Below are 19,201 nucleotides of genomic sequence, written 5' to 3' on the forward strand. Positions count from 1 at the left end.
AGATGAAGCAGAATAAACCCCTGTAGCTGCAGATCCCAGACCTGTACCCACAGCATCACTAATGCGCTCTAATGGAAATGTTCTTTGGACTCACTGCACAATGTCATGGGACATCAACTAGTAAAAGTGGTTTAAAAGTTAGAATGGGATACATCTATAATAGATTAAAAATGGGTTGCGTTTATTTCCAACACCAGATATCTGATTGGTCCCCCTGAAGGCAACACCTGATTTCCGATTGGTCCCCTTGGAGGACAAGACACACCCAGCAGTTTCCCTGGAATGTGTAATTTGATCCTGCCTGCCTAAGTAATCAATTACTTTGCAAAGTGAATTTCAAGCCATTCTGACTGCCAGGCTCCAGACAGAACAGAGCTCACATAGAACAGACAGGGCTCACCCTCGCGGATTAAAATCTTCTCCCACCCCGCAAACAAGTTCCTGCCCCCCCAACAGGTTCCTAACCTTCCTCACCCCCCCGCCAGAGTTTCTAACCTTTTCCCTCCCCAACAAGTTCCTGACCTCCCCTCTCCGCCACCCCCAACCCCCAGGTCCTGACATTCTTCCCCTGCCCAAGTTTCTGACCTTTCCCCACCCCACCCCCCCCCCGTCCGCCACACTGGGTACCTGACCATCTCCCCCTGCCCTAGTTCCTGACCTTACTTCCTACCCCCCTCCATAGATGGGGCATTTTGTATGGGTCACAGATTGTTAACAGGTTTATTGGGTATGAAGTGAATAGTGACAGTATCATGACTTTCAGATTTCGTCCAGTCCAATGTTGTCACGTGCCACACACGCACCGAGCTTGCCGAGAAATCAACCCGGTCTAAGGGGAGAAGGAGAACGTGGTGCGGGTGTAAAGGGGGTGGGGTTTGGGTTGGAAGAATGTGGTCCGTCTTACCATCTGGATCACCTTCTTGCTCTCATCCCCCGCCCCCCCCCCCCCCTTTAGACCTGGATCACGTTCGAGCCTGCTCCGCCATTCAATAAGATCATGGCTGATCTTCGACCTCAACTCCACTTTCCCGCCCAATCCCCATATCCCTTGATTCCCCAAGAGTCCAAAAATCTATTGCTCTCAGCCGATGTTCCTATGTTGAATATACTCAATGACTCAGCATCCACAGAAAAGAGAAGTTGCACAGCAAAAGTTAAATGCGTAAAAGGTACCGAGGTGTCTGGAAGTACCGAGGGGAAGCTAAATGGGAAGGAGTCACGTTTATTTGCTTCCTTTCTCTGCTGAACGCGCTGAGGTAAAGTTCCACAGGTACTCAGCCCAAGCGGCCATGCATGAGCCTTGGCAGCAGGCGCAAGCTATGTGACCGTGCTGTTGTATCCCTGCCTGAAAGCCATGCTTGAACACACACCCGCCTCCAGCGGTGGGAGTTGGACAGAGAGCAGTGCAGGGGCCCTGGCTGATCTTCTCTCCCCTCACGCCCAGCGGAGCTGAAGCCAATTACAAGTAATACTGCAGCCCCAGCTGATATCCGCTAACTTGGCACAGACCAGGCATCTGACCTGAAATGCTCCTGGTCTGCAATGTGGTGCCAGCTGTGGCTCAGTGGGTAGCATGAGCGCCCATGAGTCAGAAGGTACAGTGGTGGGTACAAGCCCCACTCCAGAGACTTGAGCACAAAAATCTAGGCTGACACTCCAGTGCAGTGCTGAGGGAGTGCTGCACTGTTGGAGGTGCCGTCGTTCAGATGAGACGTTAAACCGAGGCCCCGTCTGCTCTCTCAGGTGGATGTAAAAGATCTCATGGTCACTATTTCAAAGAAGAGCAGGGGAGTTATCCCCGGTGTCCCGGGCCAATATTTATCCCTCAATCAACATCACTAAAAACAGGTTATCTGGTCATTATCACATTGCTGTTTGCGGGACCTTGCTGTGCACAAATTGTCTGCCGCGTTTCCTACATTACAACAGTGGCTACACTTCAAAAAGTACCTCATTGGCTGTAAAGCGCTTTGGGACGTCCCGAGGTCGTGAATTGCGTTATAGAAATGCAAGTCTTTCTTTTTTTTGCTTGGTTCAGCTCCTCACTGGACAAACCACGAATGTGTTGAAGAAGCTTAATTATTCAAGATAATTGGCAAAAGAACCGGCGGGGAGGCAGGTTGGGGGGGGGGGGGGGGTGGGGAGATGACGAAATCTTGTTTTACGCAGCGAGTTGTTGCAATCTGGAACACGCTGCCTAAAAGGGCGGTGGAAGCAGATTCAATAGTAACTGTCAAAAGGGAATTGGATAAATACTTGGCAAGGAAAAATTTTCAGGGCTATGGGGAAAGGGACTAATTAGATAGCTCTTTCAAAGAGTCGGCACAGACACGATGGGCTGAATGGCCTCTTTCTGTGCTGCAAGATTCTGTACAAGCCTTTTTTGGGGTTTTCTCATGGAAAACAGAGTTTTGAACTAAAAGGTTCAGCGCTCTGAAACCAAATCAGGTAAGATCCCTTTAACTGTGCTTGCCACAGTAAGTTGATCAGTAACGACAGCTGGCTTCAAACAGGTTAGACCAGGTAATGTACACCACAGAGCAAAGAGGCGGCCGTGTCCGACTGGCTGTACCTTTATCCGAAGGGATCTGAAGCGGGGGATTTCTGACTTGGGACCGATCCGATGCTGCCTCAGAGAGGCACTTCTCTCTCTCAGAAACCGCCTCAAGCTCATGTTCTCCGTCTTCCCTATCGGTCCAGGGCTGATAGCATCCAACGATCCCCCACCCCTTCCACTTCCTATCGTTTCAGTTTCTTGTGTGCCTCAGCTGGCTGATGCCGACACTGCTTCCACCGTGCCGAAGTAAGGATGACATCACTCCAGCTGCCAGTCACCTGTTCATAGCCCCAGCCCTCCTCCATCCCCCCCACTGCAGGGGTCAAGTTGCAGCCTCCCCCTTGCGAGCAGCACCTGGGCAGAACTGGGAGCCCACCTCAACAACGGGATTTGGGACTATTGTGTCAGCCGTGGCTCAGTGGGCAGCCACTCTCTCGCCTCTGAATCAGAAGGTTGTAGGTTCGAGCCTCACTCCAAAGACTTGAGCATATAATCCGGGCCGACACTCCTAGTGCAGTACTGAGGGAGTGCTGCACCGTTGGAGGTGCCGTCTTTCAGATGCAATGCTAAACCGAGGCGTCGTCTGCCCTCTCAGGTGGATGTAAAGGATCCCAGGTCAATATTTATCCCTCAACCAACATCACTAAAACAGATTAGCTGATCATTATCACACTGCTGTTTGTGGGATCTTGCTGTGCAGAAATTGGCTGCCACGCTTCCGACATTACAACAGTGACTGCACTTCAAAAAAAGTACTTCATTTGCTGTAAAGCGATTGGGTGAGTGTGTGTGGGGGTTAGCATGTGTGGGTGTGGGGGTGTGTGCGAGTGTGGGTGTGGGTAGGTGTGCGTGTGTGTGTGTGTGTGTGTGTGTGTGCGAGTGTGTGGGCAGGTGGGGGTGTGTGTGTGAGGGTGTGTGTGCATGTGAGTGTGCGAGTGGGTGAGTGAGTATGTGGACGAGTATGTGAGCGCGTGTGTGTGTGTGCACGAGTGTGTGTGAGTGAGGGTGGGTGTGTATGTGGGCCAGTGTGTGTGAGCGAGTGTGTGTGCGCGAGTGTGTGCGTGAGTGTGTGTGAGCGAGTGTGTGTGCGAGCGAGTGTGTGTGCGACTGTGAGCGAGTGTGTGCACAGGTGTGTGTGGGTGAGTGTGCGTGGGTGTGTGTGTGTGAACGAGTGTGTGTGAGCAAGTATGTGTGTGTGTGTGCGCAAGTGTGTGCGCACAAGTGTGTGTGAGCGAGTGTGCGTGTGACTGAGCGAGTGTGTGCGTGGGTGTGTGTGAGCGAGTGTGTGCGTGAGTGTGTGAGCGAGTGTGTGTGAGCGAGTGTGTGTGAGCGAGTATGTGTGGGCGAGTGTGTGTGGGTGTGTGCGCGAGTGTGTGAGCGCGCGTGAGTGTGTGATCGAGTGTGTGTGGGCGAGTGTGGGCAAGTGTGAGCGAGTGTGTGTGAGCGAGTGTGTGTGAGTGAGTGTGGGCGAGTGAGTGTGTGCAAGTGTGTGTGTGAGTGTGTGGGCAACTGCGAGTGTGTGTGAGCGAGTGTGTGTGAGCGAGTGTGTGTGCGAGTGTGTGAGCGAGTGTGTGTGGGTGTGTGTGTGCACGCGAGTGTGTGAGCGAGGGTGTGTGTGCGAGTGAGTGTGTGCAACTGTGAGCGAGTATGTGTGCACGAGTGTGTGTGAGTGAGCGAGTGTGTGGATGACTGTGAGCGAGTGTGTGGGCGAGTGTGTGTGGGCGAGTGTGTGCATGAGTGTGAGAAAGTGTGTGTGAGTGAGTATGTGTGGGTGTGTGCGCGAGGGTGGGTATGTGTGTGCGCGAGTGTGAGTGAGTGTATGAGCGAGTTTGTGTGAACGAGTGTGTGTGTGTGCGAGTGTGTGGGCAAGTGTGTGAGTGTGTGTGGGAGAGCGTGTGTGAGTGAGTGCGCAAGTGTGTGCACGCGAGTGTGTATAGGTGTGTGTGTGAGATGTGTGTGTGTCTGTGTGTGTGTGCGAGTGTGTGTGGGTGTGTGCGCAAGGGTGGGTGCGTGTGTGCGGGTGTGTGCGAGGGTGGGTGTGGGTGTGTGCGGGTGAGTGTGTGTGCGAGTGTGGGTGTGTGGGCGAGTGTGTGCATGAGGGTGGGTGTGGGTGTGTGTGCAAGGGTGGGTGTGAGTGCGCGAGTGTGTGTGGGCAAGTGTGCAAGTGTGTGTGGCAGAGTGTGTGTGAGTGTGCGCGCACGAGTGTGTGTGAGCGTGTGTGTGTGTGTGTGTGTGTGTGTGCGAGTGTGTGGGCGAGGGTGTGTGTGTGCGTGCGAGTGTGTGTGGGTGTGTGCGAGGGTGTGGGTGTCTGCGAGGGTGGGTGTGTGAGTGTGTGTGTCCGATTGTGTGCGCGAGTGTGTGTGCGCAAGTGTGTGTGTGTGTGTGTGCGAGGGTGGGTGTGGGTGTGTGCGAGGGTGGGTGTGTGCGAGTGTGTGTGGGCGAGTGTGTGCGACTGTGAGCGAGTATATGTGCGTGAGTGTGTGTGAGCGAGCGATTTGTACGATTTGGACAGATTGGGTGATTGGGCAGAAACATGGCAAATGCACTATAATGTGGATAAATGTGAGGTTATCCACTTTGGTGGCAAAAACAGGAAGGCAGATTATTATTTGAATAGCAATAGATTGGGAGAAGGGGAAGTGCAAAGAGACCTGGGTGTTCTTGTGCACCAGTCGCTGAAGGTAAGCATGCAGGTGCAGCAAGCGGTTAAGAAGGCAAATGGTATGTTGGCCTTCGTAGCAAGAGGGTTCGAGTACAGGAACAAGGATGTCTTGCTACAGTTGTACAGGGCCTTGGTGAGACCGCACCTTGAGTATTGTGTGCAGTTTTGGTCGCCTTACCTGAGGAAGGACGTTCTTGCCATGGAAGGAGTGCAGCGAAGATTCACCAGGCTGATACCTGGGATGGCAGGAATGACGTATGAGGAGAGATTGTGTCGATTGGGCTTATACTCACTGGAGTTTAGAAGATTGAGAGGGGATCTCATCGAAACCTATAAAATTCTGTCAGGCCTGGACAGACTAGATGCAGGAAGGATGTTTATGATGGCCGGGGAGTCCAGAACCAGGGGTCATAGTCTAAGGATAAGGGGTAAGCCATTTAGGACTGAAATGAGGAGGAATTTCTTCACCCAGAGAGTGGTGAACCTGTGGAATTCTCTGCCACAGAGGGCGGTGGAGGCCAGTTCATTAAATATATTCAAAAAAGAGTTGGATATATTTCTTAAGGTTAAAGGGATCAAGGGATATGGGGAGAAGGCAGGGACAGGGTCAGCCATGATCTCATTGAATGGCGGAGCAGGCTCGAAGGGCCGAATGGCCTACTCCTGCTCCTATCTTCTATGTTTCTATGAATGTGTGAGCGAGTGTGTGGATGACTGTGGGCGAGTGTGTGTGGGCGAGTGTGTGTGGGCGAGTGTGTGTGAGAGAGTGTGTGTGAGCGAGTATGTGTTGGTGTGTGCGCGAGGGTGGGTATGTGTGTGCGCGAGGGTGAGTGAGTGTATGAACGAGTTTGTGCAAGCGAGTGTGTGTGTGTGCGAGTGTGTGGGAGAGCGTGTGTGAGTGAGTGCGCAAGTGTGTGCGCGCGCGTGTGTGTAGGTGTGTGTGTGAGATGTGTGTGTGTGCGAGTGTGTATGGGTGTGTGCGCAAGGGTGGGTGTGTGTGTGCGAGTGTGGGGGTGTGCGAGGGAGGGTGTGTGCGGGTGGGTGTGTGTGCGAGTGGGTGTGTGGGCGAGTGTGTGCGCGAGGGTGGGTGTGGGAGTGTGTGCAAGGGTGGGTGTGAGTGTGCGAGTGTGTGTGGGCAAGTGTGCGAGTGTGTGTGTGGGAGTGTGTGTGTGCGTGAGTGTGTGTGAGCGTGTGTGTGTGTGCGCGAGTGCGTGCGTGTGTGTGCGAGGGTGGGTGTGAGCGTGCAAGTGTGTGTGGGTGTGTGCGAGGGTGGGTGTGTGTGCGAGTGTGTGGGTGTGTGTGAGGGTGTGTGTGTGAGTGTGTGTGTGTGTGTGCGCGCGAGTGTGTGAGCGTGTGTTGTGCACGAGTGTGTGCGAGGGTGGGTGTGGGTGTGTGCGAGTGTGTGTGGGTGTGTGCGAGGGTGGGTGTGTGTGAGTGTGTGTGGGTGTGTGCGAGGGTGGGTGTGCGAGGGCGTGTGTGTGGGCGAGTGTGTGTGCGAGGGTGGGTGTGTGTGGGCGAGGGTGGGTGTGTGGGCGAGTGTGTGTGCGAGGGTGGGTGTGGGTGTGCGTGAGTGTGAGTGAGTGTATGAACGAGTTTGTGCGAGCGAGTGTGTGTGTGTGCGAGTGTGTGGGCAAGTGTGTAAGTGTGTGTGGGAGAGCATGTGTGAGTGAGTGCGCAAGTGTGTGTGCGTGAGTGTGTGTAGGTGTGTGTGTGAGATGTGTGTGTGTGCGAGTGTGTGTGGGTGTGTGCGCAAGGGTGGGAGTGTGGGGGTGTGCGAGGGAGGGTGCGTGTGGGTGTGTGCGGGTGGGTGTGTGTGCGAGTGGGTGTGTGGGCGAGTGTGTGCGCGAGGGTGGGTGTGGGAGTGTGTGCAAGGGTGGGTGTGAGTGTGCGAGTGTGTGTGGGCAAGTGTGCGAGTATGTGTGTGAGAGTGTGTGTGCGCGCGAGTGTGTGTGAGCGTGTGTGTGTGTGTGCGCGAGTGTGTGCGTGTGTGTGCGAGGGTGGGTGTGTGCGTGCAAGTGTGTGTGGGTGTGTGCGAGGGTGGGTGTGTGAGTGTGTGCGCGAGTGTGTGAGCGTGTGTTGTGCGCGAGTGTGTGCGAGGGTGGGTGTGGGTGTGTGCGAGTGTGTGGGTGTGCGAGGGTGGGTGTGCGAGAGTGTGTGTGTGGGCGAGTGTGTGCGAGGGTGGGTGAGGGTGGGTGTGTGGGCGAGTGTGTATGCAAGGGTGGGTGTGGGTGTGTGCGAGGGTGGGTGTGTGGGCGAGTGTGTGTGCGAGGGTGGGTGTGCGAGTGTGTGTGGATGTGTGTGTGAGGGAGTGTGTGTGGGCATGTCCGTTGAAAAGAAAATCGGGTGCTGCCGAGTTGCGATCGCCTGTTTTGCGCTACTGCTGAAGACAATTTTGACCTGCTGTAAATCCTAAACCAAGCGGCCGGGATCGGTTTCTATTTTCACCTAGAAATTTATGCAAATTAGTGGGAAGATTGATTCACATTTTATATGTGGTCCCTGAGGTAGTCTCTTGGGCAGCTAAACGATCCACAGAAGACTGAAACCGTAGAGAATTGCGGTATTTTGGCAAGCATCCCTTTAAGGCTGTGGCGTACCGACCACAGAAAGGACACAATCCGCTTTTCGGTCCGTAGACTATAAATCAGGCGTCATGCCTTTAAGAAGGATCACACCTTTAAGAAACTCGATCTGCAACATAGTTAAGCCCAGAGCGGGGGAGGGGCATTCGAAGCTGTGGACTGATGCAGGCAGTCAGACTTGGTGTAGGCTCTGACGCCATTTTGTGTTCAACATGCAGTCTCAAGAATTAAACCTTTTCTGTTGAACCTCTCCGAGTTCAGTATTTTTTGCTAGGAGTATGTAGACTCCTACAAGGCGATTGCCGCAGAGAGCAGTGAGCCTCCGGAATACATTGTCGGCTGGGGTGGGGGGGAATTGTTTCGTCACGATGCTCCGGCCATCATATGTGGAGCAGGCTTGATGGACCAGCTGGCCAATGTAAATTAGATAATTAAATGTAAAAAAATAAGAAGACGCGGTCCCTTTAAGGGGAAGCGAACCATTGTTCCACATTCTCTTATCTCTCCACTGCAATTGACCATAAAACGGATTGCAGTGCTGTTCCAGCTTTTTATGACAGGTGCCCTCTGCACTTGCTGTGTGGTTCTGTGAGCGACTGCATCATGGGGCTCTCAATCTCAGCCCCGAACAATCACACCAAATTTATAATCTACACACACGTCAGATTACTGGTGCATTTTGGATCCAAGAGAATAAATGAAGGGGTTTTGACAATACAACGCTTCTGGGGACCAAAAACAGCCCTCGAGTCCCAGAGAACCGACACACCTTCGCCACTTGGCTGGTTGAGTAGTGGGGCAGTGGCGATTGGGGGGGAAAAGGACATTGAAGAGAGAGAGAGAGTGAAAAGAGAGGGGGAGGGGACAGAGGGAAGAGAGAGAGAAAACGGGGAGGGAAGGAGTGAGACAGAACAGAAGGGAAAGGGACAGACGAGAGAGTGAGACAGACAAGAAAGGGTAAGATACTGCAGAGACAGACATAGAAGAAAGCGAGAGAGACAGACAAGAAAGGGTAAGATACTGCAGAGACAGACATAGAAGAAAGCGAGAGAGACAGACAAGAGAGTAAGGGGAGAATAAGAAAGGCAGAGACAAGGCAGCAGAGGATTAAGAATTGTGAGTGAAGGTAGTGTGAGGAGAGGGAGAGAGGGGGGAGGGAGGGAGAGAGAGAGGAGGTGAGAGAGAGGGAGAAGTGAGGGAGAGGGAGAAGTGAGAGAGAGGGAGAGGAGTCTGAGAAGGAGAGAAAGAGAGGGAGGTGAGTGAGGGAGAGTGGGAGAGCGAGGGGTTGAGAGAGAGGGAGGTGAGTGAGGGAGACTGAGAGAGAGGGAGGTGAGTGAGGGAGAGTGGGAGAGAGAGGGGTTGAGAGAGAGGGAGGTGAGTGAGGGAGACTGAGAGAGAGGGAGGTGAGTGAGAAGGAGAGAGAGAGAGGAGAGAAAGCTAAGGGAAAGGGAGAGGGAGGTGTGTGGGAGAGAGAGGGCGAGAAAAGCCAGAGAGAGAAAGAAGAGATGCAGAAAGAGGAGAGGTGAGAGGGTAGGTTGCCGCTGCTCGCTGGCGCTCTTGTGTAGAACAGAGCCCCGATTCATGTTGTGAGTGTATGAAAGGAATGCTGGGTATGGAAATGCAGAATGACCTGCAGACAATAGGAGCTCGGAGAGGCGTCTTTCAGTGAAACAGGCTGCTCATTATTATGCAAATAACCCCACTCAGAACACTCAGCGCCAGAGCCTCACCGAATCATGCAAATGTGTTTGCTGGCCTCACAGTATTCGCTTCAGTGCTGCTGATGGGAGGGGGGGAAATAAATATCTGACTGCAGTGACAAAAACAAGATACGTTACAAGTATCCTGGTGTATCTGTGAGGGGCAAGAATGTTCGACACCCCCTGTGGCTGATTTAACTTATATTGGAGGGACCCCCATGCTTAATCCAGGCCATCTTTAGTACTCTAACTGTAAATTCTGTATTTAAACTATGCTGTACCTGCCCTGGGAGTGTTTGATGGGACAGTGTAGAGGGAGCTTTACTCTGTATCTAACCTATGCTGTACCTGTCCTGGGAGTGTTTGATGGGACAGTGTAGAGGGAGCTTTACTCTGTATCTAACCCGTGCTGTACCTGACCTGGGAATGTTTGAGGGGGCAGTGTAGAGGGAGCATTACTCTGTATCTAACCCGTGCTGTACCTGCCCTGGGAGTGTTTGATGGGACAGTGTAGAGGGAGCTTTACTCTGTATCTAACCCGTGCTGTACCTGACCTGGGAATGTTTGATGGGACAGTGTAGAGGGAGCTTTGCTCTGTATCTAATCCCTGCTGTACCTGCCCTGGGAGTGTTACAGGGACAGTGTAGAGGGAGCTTTCACTGTTCTCACATGCTGGCTCTTTTCTTTGAGTAATTCATAAGATAAAAATCACAATTGCAAAATATTGATATAAATTGATCTTTGCCTGAAATAAAAGCCTGGGCAACTCAATCTCAAGTTACTTTGAAAGTTGTTTTGGAATTGTGAAGTATCTCCCAAATCTTCAGCGGATGAGGGAAAAGCCTTCTGCCCTTCATTTCATATTGATACATCCTGGGAAACTCTGGAAACTGCTCGTGTCGTTTCTCGTGATGCAGTCCTCTTGACATTCGGTATCAGTCTCATGGCTCAGCCAAGGCACTGAATCTCTCTCTTATTGTCTCAGTGACTAGAAACTGGCCACAGCTGTGGTCCAACTGGGATGTGAGGGCTGTCTTATGAGGAGTGATTGAGTAGAATGGGCCTATACACTAAGGGAATCAAGGGATATGGGGATAGTGCAGGAAGGTGGAGTTGAGGTAGAAGATCAGCCATGATCTAATGAATGGCTCAAATGGCTGAATGGCCTACTCCTGCTCCTATTTCTTATGTTCTCTGGAGTTTAGAAGAATGAGAGGTGATCTCATTGAAACATATAAAATTCTTATGGGGCTTGACAGAGTAGATGCTGTTTTCCCTGGCTGGAGAGTCTAGAAGTAAGGGTCATAGTCTCAGGATAAGGGGTAGGCCATTTAAGACTGAGATGTGGAGAAATTTCTTCACTCAGAGGGTTGTGAATTTTTATAATTCTCTATCCGAGGGCTGTGGATATTCAGTCTTTGAATATATTCAAGACTGAGATCGATAGATTTTTTGACTCTAGGGGAATCAAGGCATATGGGGATCGGGCGGGAAAGTGGAGATGAGGTATAAGATCAGCCATGATCTTATTGAATGGCGGAGCAGGCTTGAGGGGCCGAATGGCCGACTCCTGCTCCTAATCTTTTGTTCTTATGTTATGTTCTTTAAGCAATGCTTGCTCCTACTCTGTAACGCTAGAATTCAGCATTGCAGTTGTTCGATTGGAATAAACGGATTTAGAAAAAATAAATAAAATGGAACAGATAAAGGCAAGCTGCTGATTTAAAATGGCCCTGCATGCTCACTGGGGGTTAAAGGCCATTTAGTCATTGCATTTTTAAAACATCGCACTCGGATTGGCTGAGTGGAGCCCAATGAAGATTACATGAGCTATGAAAACGTATTACTGAAATATATATATATTTATATACACACACACACACACACACACACACACACACACACAGTGTGACGCTAGTGACAATTGAACACTCCACCGTTGTTACCAGGGCAACTCATAGCAATTCAACTTGATGTATTCAAGGGGAAGCTAGATAAGCATAAGAGGGAGAAAGGCATAGAAGGTTATGCTGATGGGGTGAGATGAAGTAGAGGTGGGAGGAGGCTCGTGTGGAGCGTAAACGTCAGCATGGACCAGTTGGGCCGAATGGCCTGTTTCTGTGCTGTAGGTTCTGTGTAATTCTATACAATCGAAGCCAACATGTTTCCAGTGCATTTCACCAAGCTATAAAGCATTGTAGGGAAGTGCCGCCATAGGCAGGCTTCACCCGAGATCGGGTGCTCGCGTTGCAGTGGGAGGGAAATCACCGAAGACCAGCACAAGTCGTTCACAGTTTATCATATACGATCAGGCAACGCTTCAGCTCAGAATCGTGTACTTACTGTAGGCCGGAAGGGCGCGGATGTCACAGCGTCCATGCTCAGCTGCTTCCCTCCAGGTATGCTCTTCCTCCGTGAAGACCGACCGGGGTGATACTCTGAAAGGCATAAGGTAAAAAGAACGCTACAGTGTTTGTGCGGGCAGGTCGTGGGTTCAAGCCCCACTCTAGAGACTTGAGCACATAATCTAGGCCGACACTCCAGCGCCAGTACGGAAGTAGCGCTGCACTGTCGGCGGTGTTGTCTTACGCATGAGACGTTAAACCGAGGCCCAGTCTGCACTCTCAGGTGGACCTAAAAGATCCCACGGCCACTATTTCGAAGAAGAGCAGGGGAGTTATCCCCGGTGTCCTGGCCAATATTTATCCCTCAACCAAAATCAATAAAACAAATTACCTGGACATTGTCTCATTGCTATTTGTGGGAGCTTGCTATGCACAAATTGGCTGCCGTGTTTCCTACATTACAATAGTTTCCTTCGTTTTCTTTCTTTCTTGCATAGGTTTCAAATGATACAACCATCTCAGTTTCACAGCACACTGACTGAAGCTGGGAGTGTTTGATGGGACAGTGTAGAGGGAGCTTTACTCATAGGAACAGGAGGAGGCCATTCAGCCCCTCGAGCCTGCTTCACCATTCAATTAGATCATTGTTGATCTGTACCTCAACTCCATATTTCTGCCTTTATTCCATATCCCTTGATACCTTTGCCCAACAAAAATCTTCCTGTGTCAATTGTGAAAATTTCAATTCACCCCCAGCATCCACAGCCTTTTGGGGAGAGAATTCCAGATTTCCACTATCCTTTGTAAAAAGTGCTTCCTGATTTCCCTCCTGAATGGCTTGGTTCTAATTTTAAGATTGTGTCCCCTTGTTCTGGAGTCCCCCACCGGAGGAAATAGTTCATAGGAATACAAGAAATAGGAGCAGGAGGAGGCCATTCGGCCCCTCGAGCCTGCTCCGCCATTCAATAAGATCATGGCTGATCTGATCTTGGCCTCAACTCCACTTTCCCGCCTGTTCTCCATAACCCTTGACTCCCTTGTAGCTCAAATATCTGTCCAATGACTCCGCCTCCACAGCTCTCTGCGGTAGAGAATTCCAAAGATTCACGACCCTCCGAGAGAAGTTCCTCTGCATCTACCCTATCAAATCATTTTAACATGTTAAACACCTCAATCAGATCACCCTTCAATCTCTGAAACTCAATGGAATACAAGCCAGGTTTATGCAACCTGTCTTCATAATTTAACCCTCTTAGTTCCGGTATCTTTCAGGTGAATCTGCGCTGCACCCCCTCCAAGGCCAATATATCCTTCCTGAGGTGCGATGCCCAGAACTGAGCGCAGTGCTCCAGATGGGGTCTGGCTAGGCCTCTGTACAACTGAAGCATCACTTCCATCCCTTGAGATACAAGCCAATATTTCATTATCCCTTTTGATTGATTTTTGTACTTATCCATTAACTTTTAATAATTTATGTACTTGGACTCCCAAATCTCTTTTCTGCTTTACAGTTTCTAGTTTCTCACCATTTAGAAAGTACTCTGATTCATCTTTCTTGGGTCCAAAATGGATGACCTCACACTTGCCCACATTGAACTCCATTTGCCATAGTTTTGCCCACTCACTTAATCCATCAATGTCTCTTTGCAGCTTTCAGTTCCCATCTGCACTGTTTACTGTCCTTCCTAATTTAGTGTCATCTGCAAACTTGGATATACAACTCTCTCCTCCAACTCATTAATAAATGTGGTGAAAAGTTGAGGCCCCACAGCAGATCCCTGGGGAAGCACCACTTGTCACGTCCTGCCAATCAGAATACCTCCCCTTTATCCCCACTCCCTGTCTCCTACCTCCCAGCCAATTTTCAACCCAAGTCAAAAGGCTACCAACAATTCCATGCGCTCTCATCTTTGCTAGTAATCCTTTGTGTGAAACCTTATTGAATGCCTTCTGGAAGTCCCTATAGATAACATCCATAGATACTTCCTTATGCACCTTAATACAAAAGCAAAATACTGTGGGTGCTGGAAATCTGAAATAGAAACAGAAAATGCTGGAAATACTCAGCAGGTCAGGCAGCATTGAGGAGAGTGAAACAGAGGGGGCGATTTTGTGAATGGAGGCGAGCTGGAGGCGGGACTGCTGTTTGTCGAGTTTCAGTCCTGCCTCCATCGATTTGTGGCCAACCCAGCGGGCTTAGCAGGATTAATTAAGGGAAAGCCGGTTGCAGAGCACGTCAACATATGATGTGTCATCTGTCAAAAATTTTTGACAGATGAATTGTCATCGTTTGACAGCTCTGTGAAGCTGTCTAACAGTGACAATCTCTGCAGTTTGATAAGGTCTTGCATACAAGACCTTCTTTCTTTTACAGAATTGAGATGTTTGTTGCATCTGAGAATGCCACGGACATCTCTCATCTGCAACACGGAGGTGCAAAGCTCTCCATATAGAAACTGACTGAAGCCTGCAGGAAGAAACAAAGGTAAGTACACTTTTAAAAACACTTAGGACTTATCTCAGATACTCACCTCTACACTCTTGCACCCATCACTTACCTTCACACCACACTATTGCACCCCCCTGACCCCCGCAGACCCAGTACTCGCCTCGCTGAGCTGGCGGGTTTTGGAGCTGTCGGGAAGCCTACACTTGTGAGGGCAAAAAGGGGATAATCCTATTTTCTGCGTGTTAACTACCTGTTAACAGGCAGTTAATAGGCTTTAATCCCTTCCCGTCTCCTTGGAGACGGGATCCGGTGCGGGACGGCAACCTGCCTCCTGGGAAGATGGCTTGGGGGCGGATTTGCCACCCGCCCCCAAATTCTGCCTTTTTCCCGGCAGTCCTGCCTCCATAACCGCCTCCTCGGGGATGAGAAAATCGCCCCCAGAGTTAACGTTTCAGGTCGATTACCTTTTGTCAGAACTGGAGAAAGTTAGAGATGTAACAGATTTTAAGCAGGTGCAGAGGCAGGGAGAGGGGGGAGGGGAGAAAAAGAACAAAAGGGAAGGTCTGTGATAGGCAGGAGAGATTAAATGACAAAAGGGATGATAGTACAAAGCAAAAGGAGATGGTAATGGGACAAGAAAAGAAACAAAAGATGAGGCTAGAAGAGGTGTAAATGGGAATGGCAAAAACATCAATATGAAAAAATGGGGTCAGAGGTTATGGTCTGAAATTATTGAACTCAATGTTGAGTCCAGAAGGCTATAAAGTGTCTAATCGAAAGATGAGGTGCTGTTCCTCGAGCTTACCTTGAGCTTCGTTGGAGCAGTATAAGAGCTGAGGACAGAGAAGTCAGAGTGGGAGTGGAGCAGAGAATTAAAGTGACAGGCAACCGGAAGCTCAGGGTCACACTTAGAGACTGAATGGAGGTGTTCCGCAAAGCGGTCGCCCAATCGGCGTTTAGTCTCCCCAATGTAGAGGAGACCGCATCGTGAGCAGCGAATACAATATATTAAATTGCAAGAAGTACAAGTAAATCGCTGTTTCACCTGTAAGGAGTGTTTGAGGCCCAGGCCAGTGAGAAGGGAGTTGGTAAAAGGGCAGGTGTTGCATCTCCTGCACTTGCACGGGAAGGTGCCGTGGGAAGGGGCAGGGTTAGGACCTCCTCAAACTAGATTAGTGAGACACCACTCACTTACACTTAACAAATCCACGTTGACTCTCATTGATCAGGTCATTTTTGTTCAAGTGCTTAGTCACTCTATCCCTAATGACAGATTCAAGTAGCTTCCCCACAACTAACGTTAAAAGGACAGGTCTGTAGTTACCTGGTTTCTGTTTCCCATCCTTCTTAAATAATGGTGTCAGCCGTGGCTCAGTGGGTAGCACTCTCAGCTCTGAGTCAGAAGGTTGTGGGTTCAAGTCTCACTCCAGAGACTTAAGCACAAAAATTAGGCTGACACTCCAATGCAGTACTGAGGGAGTGCTGCACTATCAGAGTCCCCCTCTGCTCTCTCAGGTGGATGTAAAAGATCCCATTGCACTATATCGAAGAAGAGCAGGGGAGTTCGTCCTGGGGCCAATATCTATCCCTCAATCAACATCACTAAAACAGATTATCTGGCCATTATCACATTGCTGCCGCGTTTCCTACCTTACAACGGTGACGACACTTCAAAAAGTACTTCATTGGCTGTAAAGCGCTTTGGGACATCCTGAGGTTGTGAAAGATGCTGTATAAATGCAAGTCTTTCTATGAGCAAATTTTCGATCTAATGGCACAATTATCAAACCAAGAGAGCTTTGAAAGATTCTGACTAATGCTTCTGCAATTTCCTCACCTGTTTCTTTTAATACCCTGGAATTGTAACCACCAGGTCCTGGAGATTTATGTATTTTAAATCCCATTATTTTCTCCATTACCATTTTGTTAATTATATTGAATCCAATAAATGTACTTTTAGTTTCCTCTCTGTCGTTGGTATTTTATCCTCCTCCTCTACCGTGAAAACGGAAACAAAGTATCAATTTAATAAATCTGCCATTACCTTCTTGTCTATCACCTGTGTCTGTTTTTAATGGGCCCACGTCTCCCTTGGCCACTCTCTTACTTTTAATATATTCATAAAACTTTTTACTATTAGCCTTTATATTACTTGCAAGGTTATTTTTGAATTCCCTTTTTTGCAGCTCTTAATATTTTCTTTGTGTCCCATTGTATTAATATTTCTCCCAGGCCGCTGGATTACCACTTTTCTTGGCATTTGTGTAAGGCATTTCATTTAGTTTTATATACTACGTCTTACCTCATATGTTGACCACGGTTGCTTGACTGTACAAGTGGAACTTTTGCTCTGTAGGGATATGTATTGGTCTTGTTTTGTACTAAATACTCTTCGAATACCTCCCATTGTTTTCTATAGGTTTACTTGTTAACAGCTTAGCCCAGTTTAACCTAGTCAGCTTATGACACATTCCTTAAAAGTCAGAAATCACACAACACCAGGTTATAGTCCAACAGCTTTATTTGAAATCACAAGCTTTCGGATTTCAAATAAAGCTGTTGGACTATAACCTGGTGTTGTGTGATTTCTTACATTTGTCCACCCCAGTCCAACACCGGCATCGCCACACCATCCTTAAAAGTCAGTCTTACTTAAGTTTAAAACCACAGTTTAGTTGTGATCTTTCTCCTTCTCAAACTTAATGTCAAACACTATCATGTTATGATCACCGTTTGCAAGATGCTCCCTTGCTATTTCGAAGAAGAGCAAGGAAGTACTTCCCGGTGTCCTGGTCAATATTTATCCCTCAATGCACACTACTAAAATCATATTGAGGCAGAAATTCCGGTCCCTATGATGTGTACGCGCTGTGTACTCACCCGTAGGGCCAACGGAAATGCTGGTTTTAGGCATGTACTGCGCATGCGCTGGAAACCGGCATTTCCGATCTGTCAAGAAGGCTCTTGACAGATCCTCCGGCTGCGCTGGAGCAGGGCCTCTGCGAGTGGAGAGTTCCGTTTTTTGGGGACCCTCCGTATGCAGAAAACACTTACAATTCTTGCGCCTGGTAAAAGCAGGTCTTCCTGTCAAATGTATGAATGGAGATTCCCTTCTCTGATTGGCTCCCATGGCCCACGTGATCCCAGGGACGCTGCGAACTGCCTGCGCCTCTGGGATACGTGTGCCCTGCCCACCGGCAGTTTGGAGAGGCCCAGCAATGGAACTCTGCGCCTCCTGGGAGCCCTCCAGTCCAGGCGCAGATTTTTCCAGATCGCAGCCCTCCGCCCGTGGGAGGCCTGCGAACAGAATTTCTGGGCCATTATCTGGTCCTTATCACATTGCTGTTTGTAGGAGCTTGCTGTGCGCAAATTGGCTGCCACATTTCCTCATTACAAAGGTGACTATACTTAGAACATAAGATGTAGGAGCAGGAGTAAATATATTCAAGAAAGAGTTGGATATATTTCTTGAGGCTAAAGGGATCAAGGGATATGGGGAGAAGGCAGGGACAGGGTACTGAATTTGGATGATCAGCCATGATCTCATTGAATGGCGGAGCAGGCTCGAAGGGCTGAATGGCCTACTCCTGCTCCTATCTTCTATGTTTCTATTTGGCCCCTCGAACCATTCAATAAGATCATGGCTGATCTGATCTTGGCCTCAACTCCACTTCCCTGCCCGCTCCCCATAACCATTGACTCCCTTATCGTTCAAATATCAGTCTATCTCCACCTTAAATATATTCAATGACCCAGCCTCCACAGCTCTCTGGGGAAGAGAATTCCAAAGATTCACGACCCTCTGAGAGAAGAAATTCCTCCTCATTTCCAATTTAAAAGGGTGCCCCCTTATTCTGAAATTACGCTCCCTAGTTCTAGATTCCCCCATGAGGGGAAACATCCTCTGCATCTACCCTGTCAAGCCCCCTCAGAATCTTATATGTTTCAATAAAATCCCCTCTCACCCTTCTAAACTTCAATAAGTATCGGCCCAACCTGCTCAATCTTTCTTCATAAGACAACCCCTTCATCTCCGGAATGTACTTCAAATGTACTTCATTGGCTGTAAAGTGCTTTGGGACATCCAGAGGTCATGAACAGCATTACATAAATGCAAGTCTTTCTTTTACTGTAAGATTATTAATTAATTCTGGCTCATTACCTATTACTAAATCTAGTAACCCTTGTCAGTTCTAAAACATATTTATGGGGGAGAAATTCGGTATCGCCCCGTTTGGGGCGCAATTATCGGCCGGGCGCAAAGTTTAGAGCCTGGCACTAATTATCGCCTCCAATTACAAACTTGGCTTCTATTGCCCCTGGAGATGATTGGAGCACTAAATCAGGTGCTACACACCTCTCTTAAGGCGCTAATGCCGAGGAGCAAGGCGTTAACTCCGAGTGCTCGCGAAGCTCATGTGATGTCAGTCAGCAATGGAACACAGACACACTGGTGCTGGCTAGTTCCTAAAGGGGAGGGTCGATTTTGCTCTCCATCCACACTTTGCTCATTGCAGCCTTGAATCTCGGCCTGGAGAGACCCGTATATCAAATCTCCTGGAAAGAACAATGGAGAGGCCCAGGGAAAGATGTCAGAGTGCAGCCCCCATAGTCTCTTTTTTTTTAATTCATTGATGGGATGTGGGCGTCGCTGGCTAGGCCTGCATTTAGTGCCCATCCCTAATTGCCCTTGAGAAGATGGTGGTGAACCGCCTTCTTGAACCGCTGCAGTCCATATGGTGTAGGTACACCCACAATGCTGTTAGGAAGGGAGTTCCAGGATTTTGGCCCAGCGACAGTGAAGGAACAGCGATACAGGTCCAAGTCAGGATGGTTTGTGGCTTGGAGGGGAACTTGTAGGTGGTGATGTTCCCATGCGTCTGCTGCCCTTGTCCTTCTAAGTGGT

At 49.4% G+C, this 19,201-nt stretch overlaps 1 protein-coding gene across 3 annotated transcripts in view; it reads right to left on the bottom strand.

The window, feature by feature from the left end:
• Positions 1 to 19,201, bottom strand: part of LOC147095740 (ras/Rap GTPase-activating protein SynGAP-like) — a 756,836-nt gene that overhangs the window by 404,038 nt on the left and 333,597 nt on the right. For all 3 annotated transcript variants that reach the window (XR_015074821.1, XM_085974793.1, XM_085974794.1), the window contains one exon: positions 11,845 to 11,939. Coding sequence is in view for 2 of the 3 variants with exons in the window: in XM_085974793.1 (XP_085830919.1) it covers positions 11,845 to 11,939 (95 nt within the window). In the remaining variant the exon portion in view is untranslated. The remainder of the gene's footprint in view (positions 1 to 11,844; positions 11,940 to 19,201) is intronic.

Source organism: Somniosus microcephalus, unplaced genomic scaffold (genome assembly GCF_052327205.1).
Source record: "Somniosus microcephalus isolate GS21.2 unplaced genomic scaffold, FLI_Smic_1.0 unresolved_chr1, whole genome shotgun sequence".
NCBI lineage: Eukaryota > Metazoa > Chordata > Chondrichthyes > Squaliformes > Somniosidae > Somniosus > Somniosus microcephalus.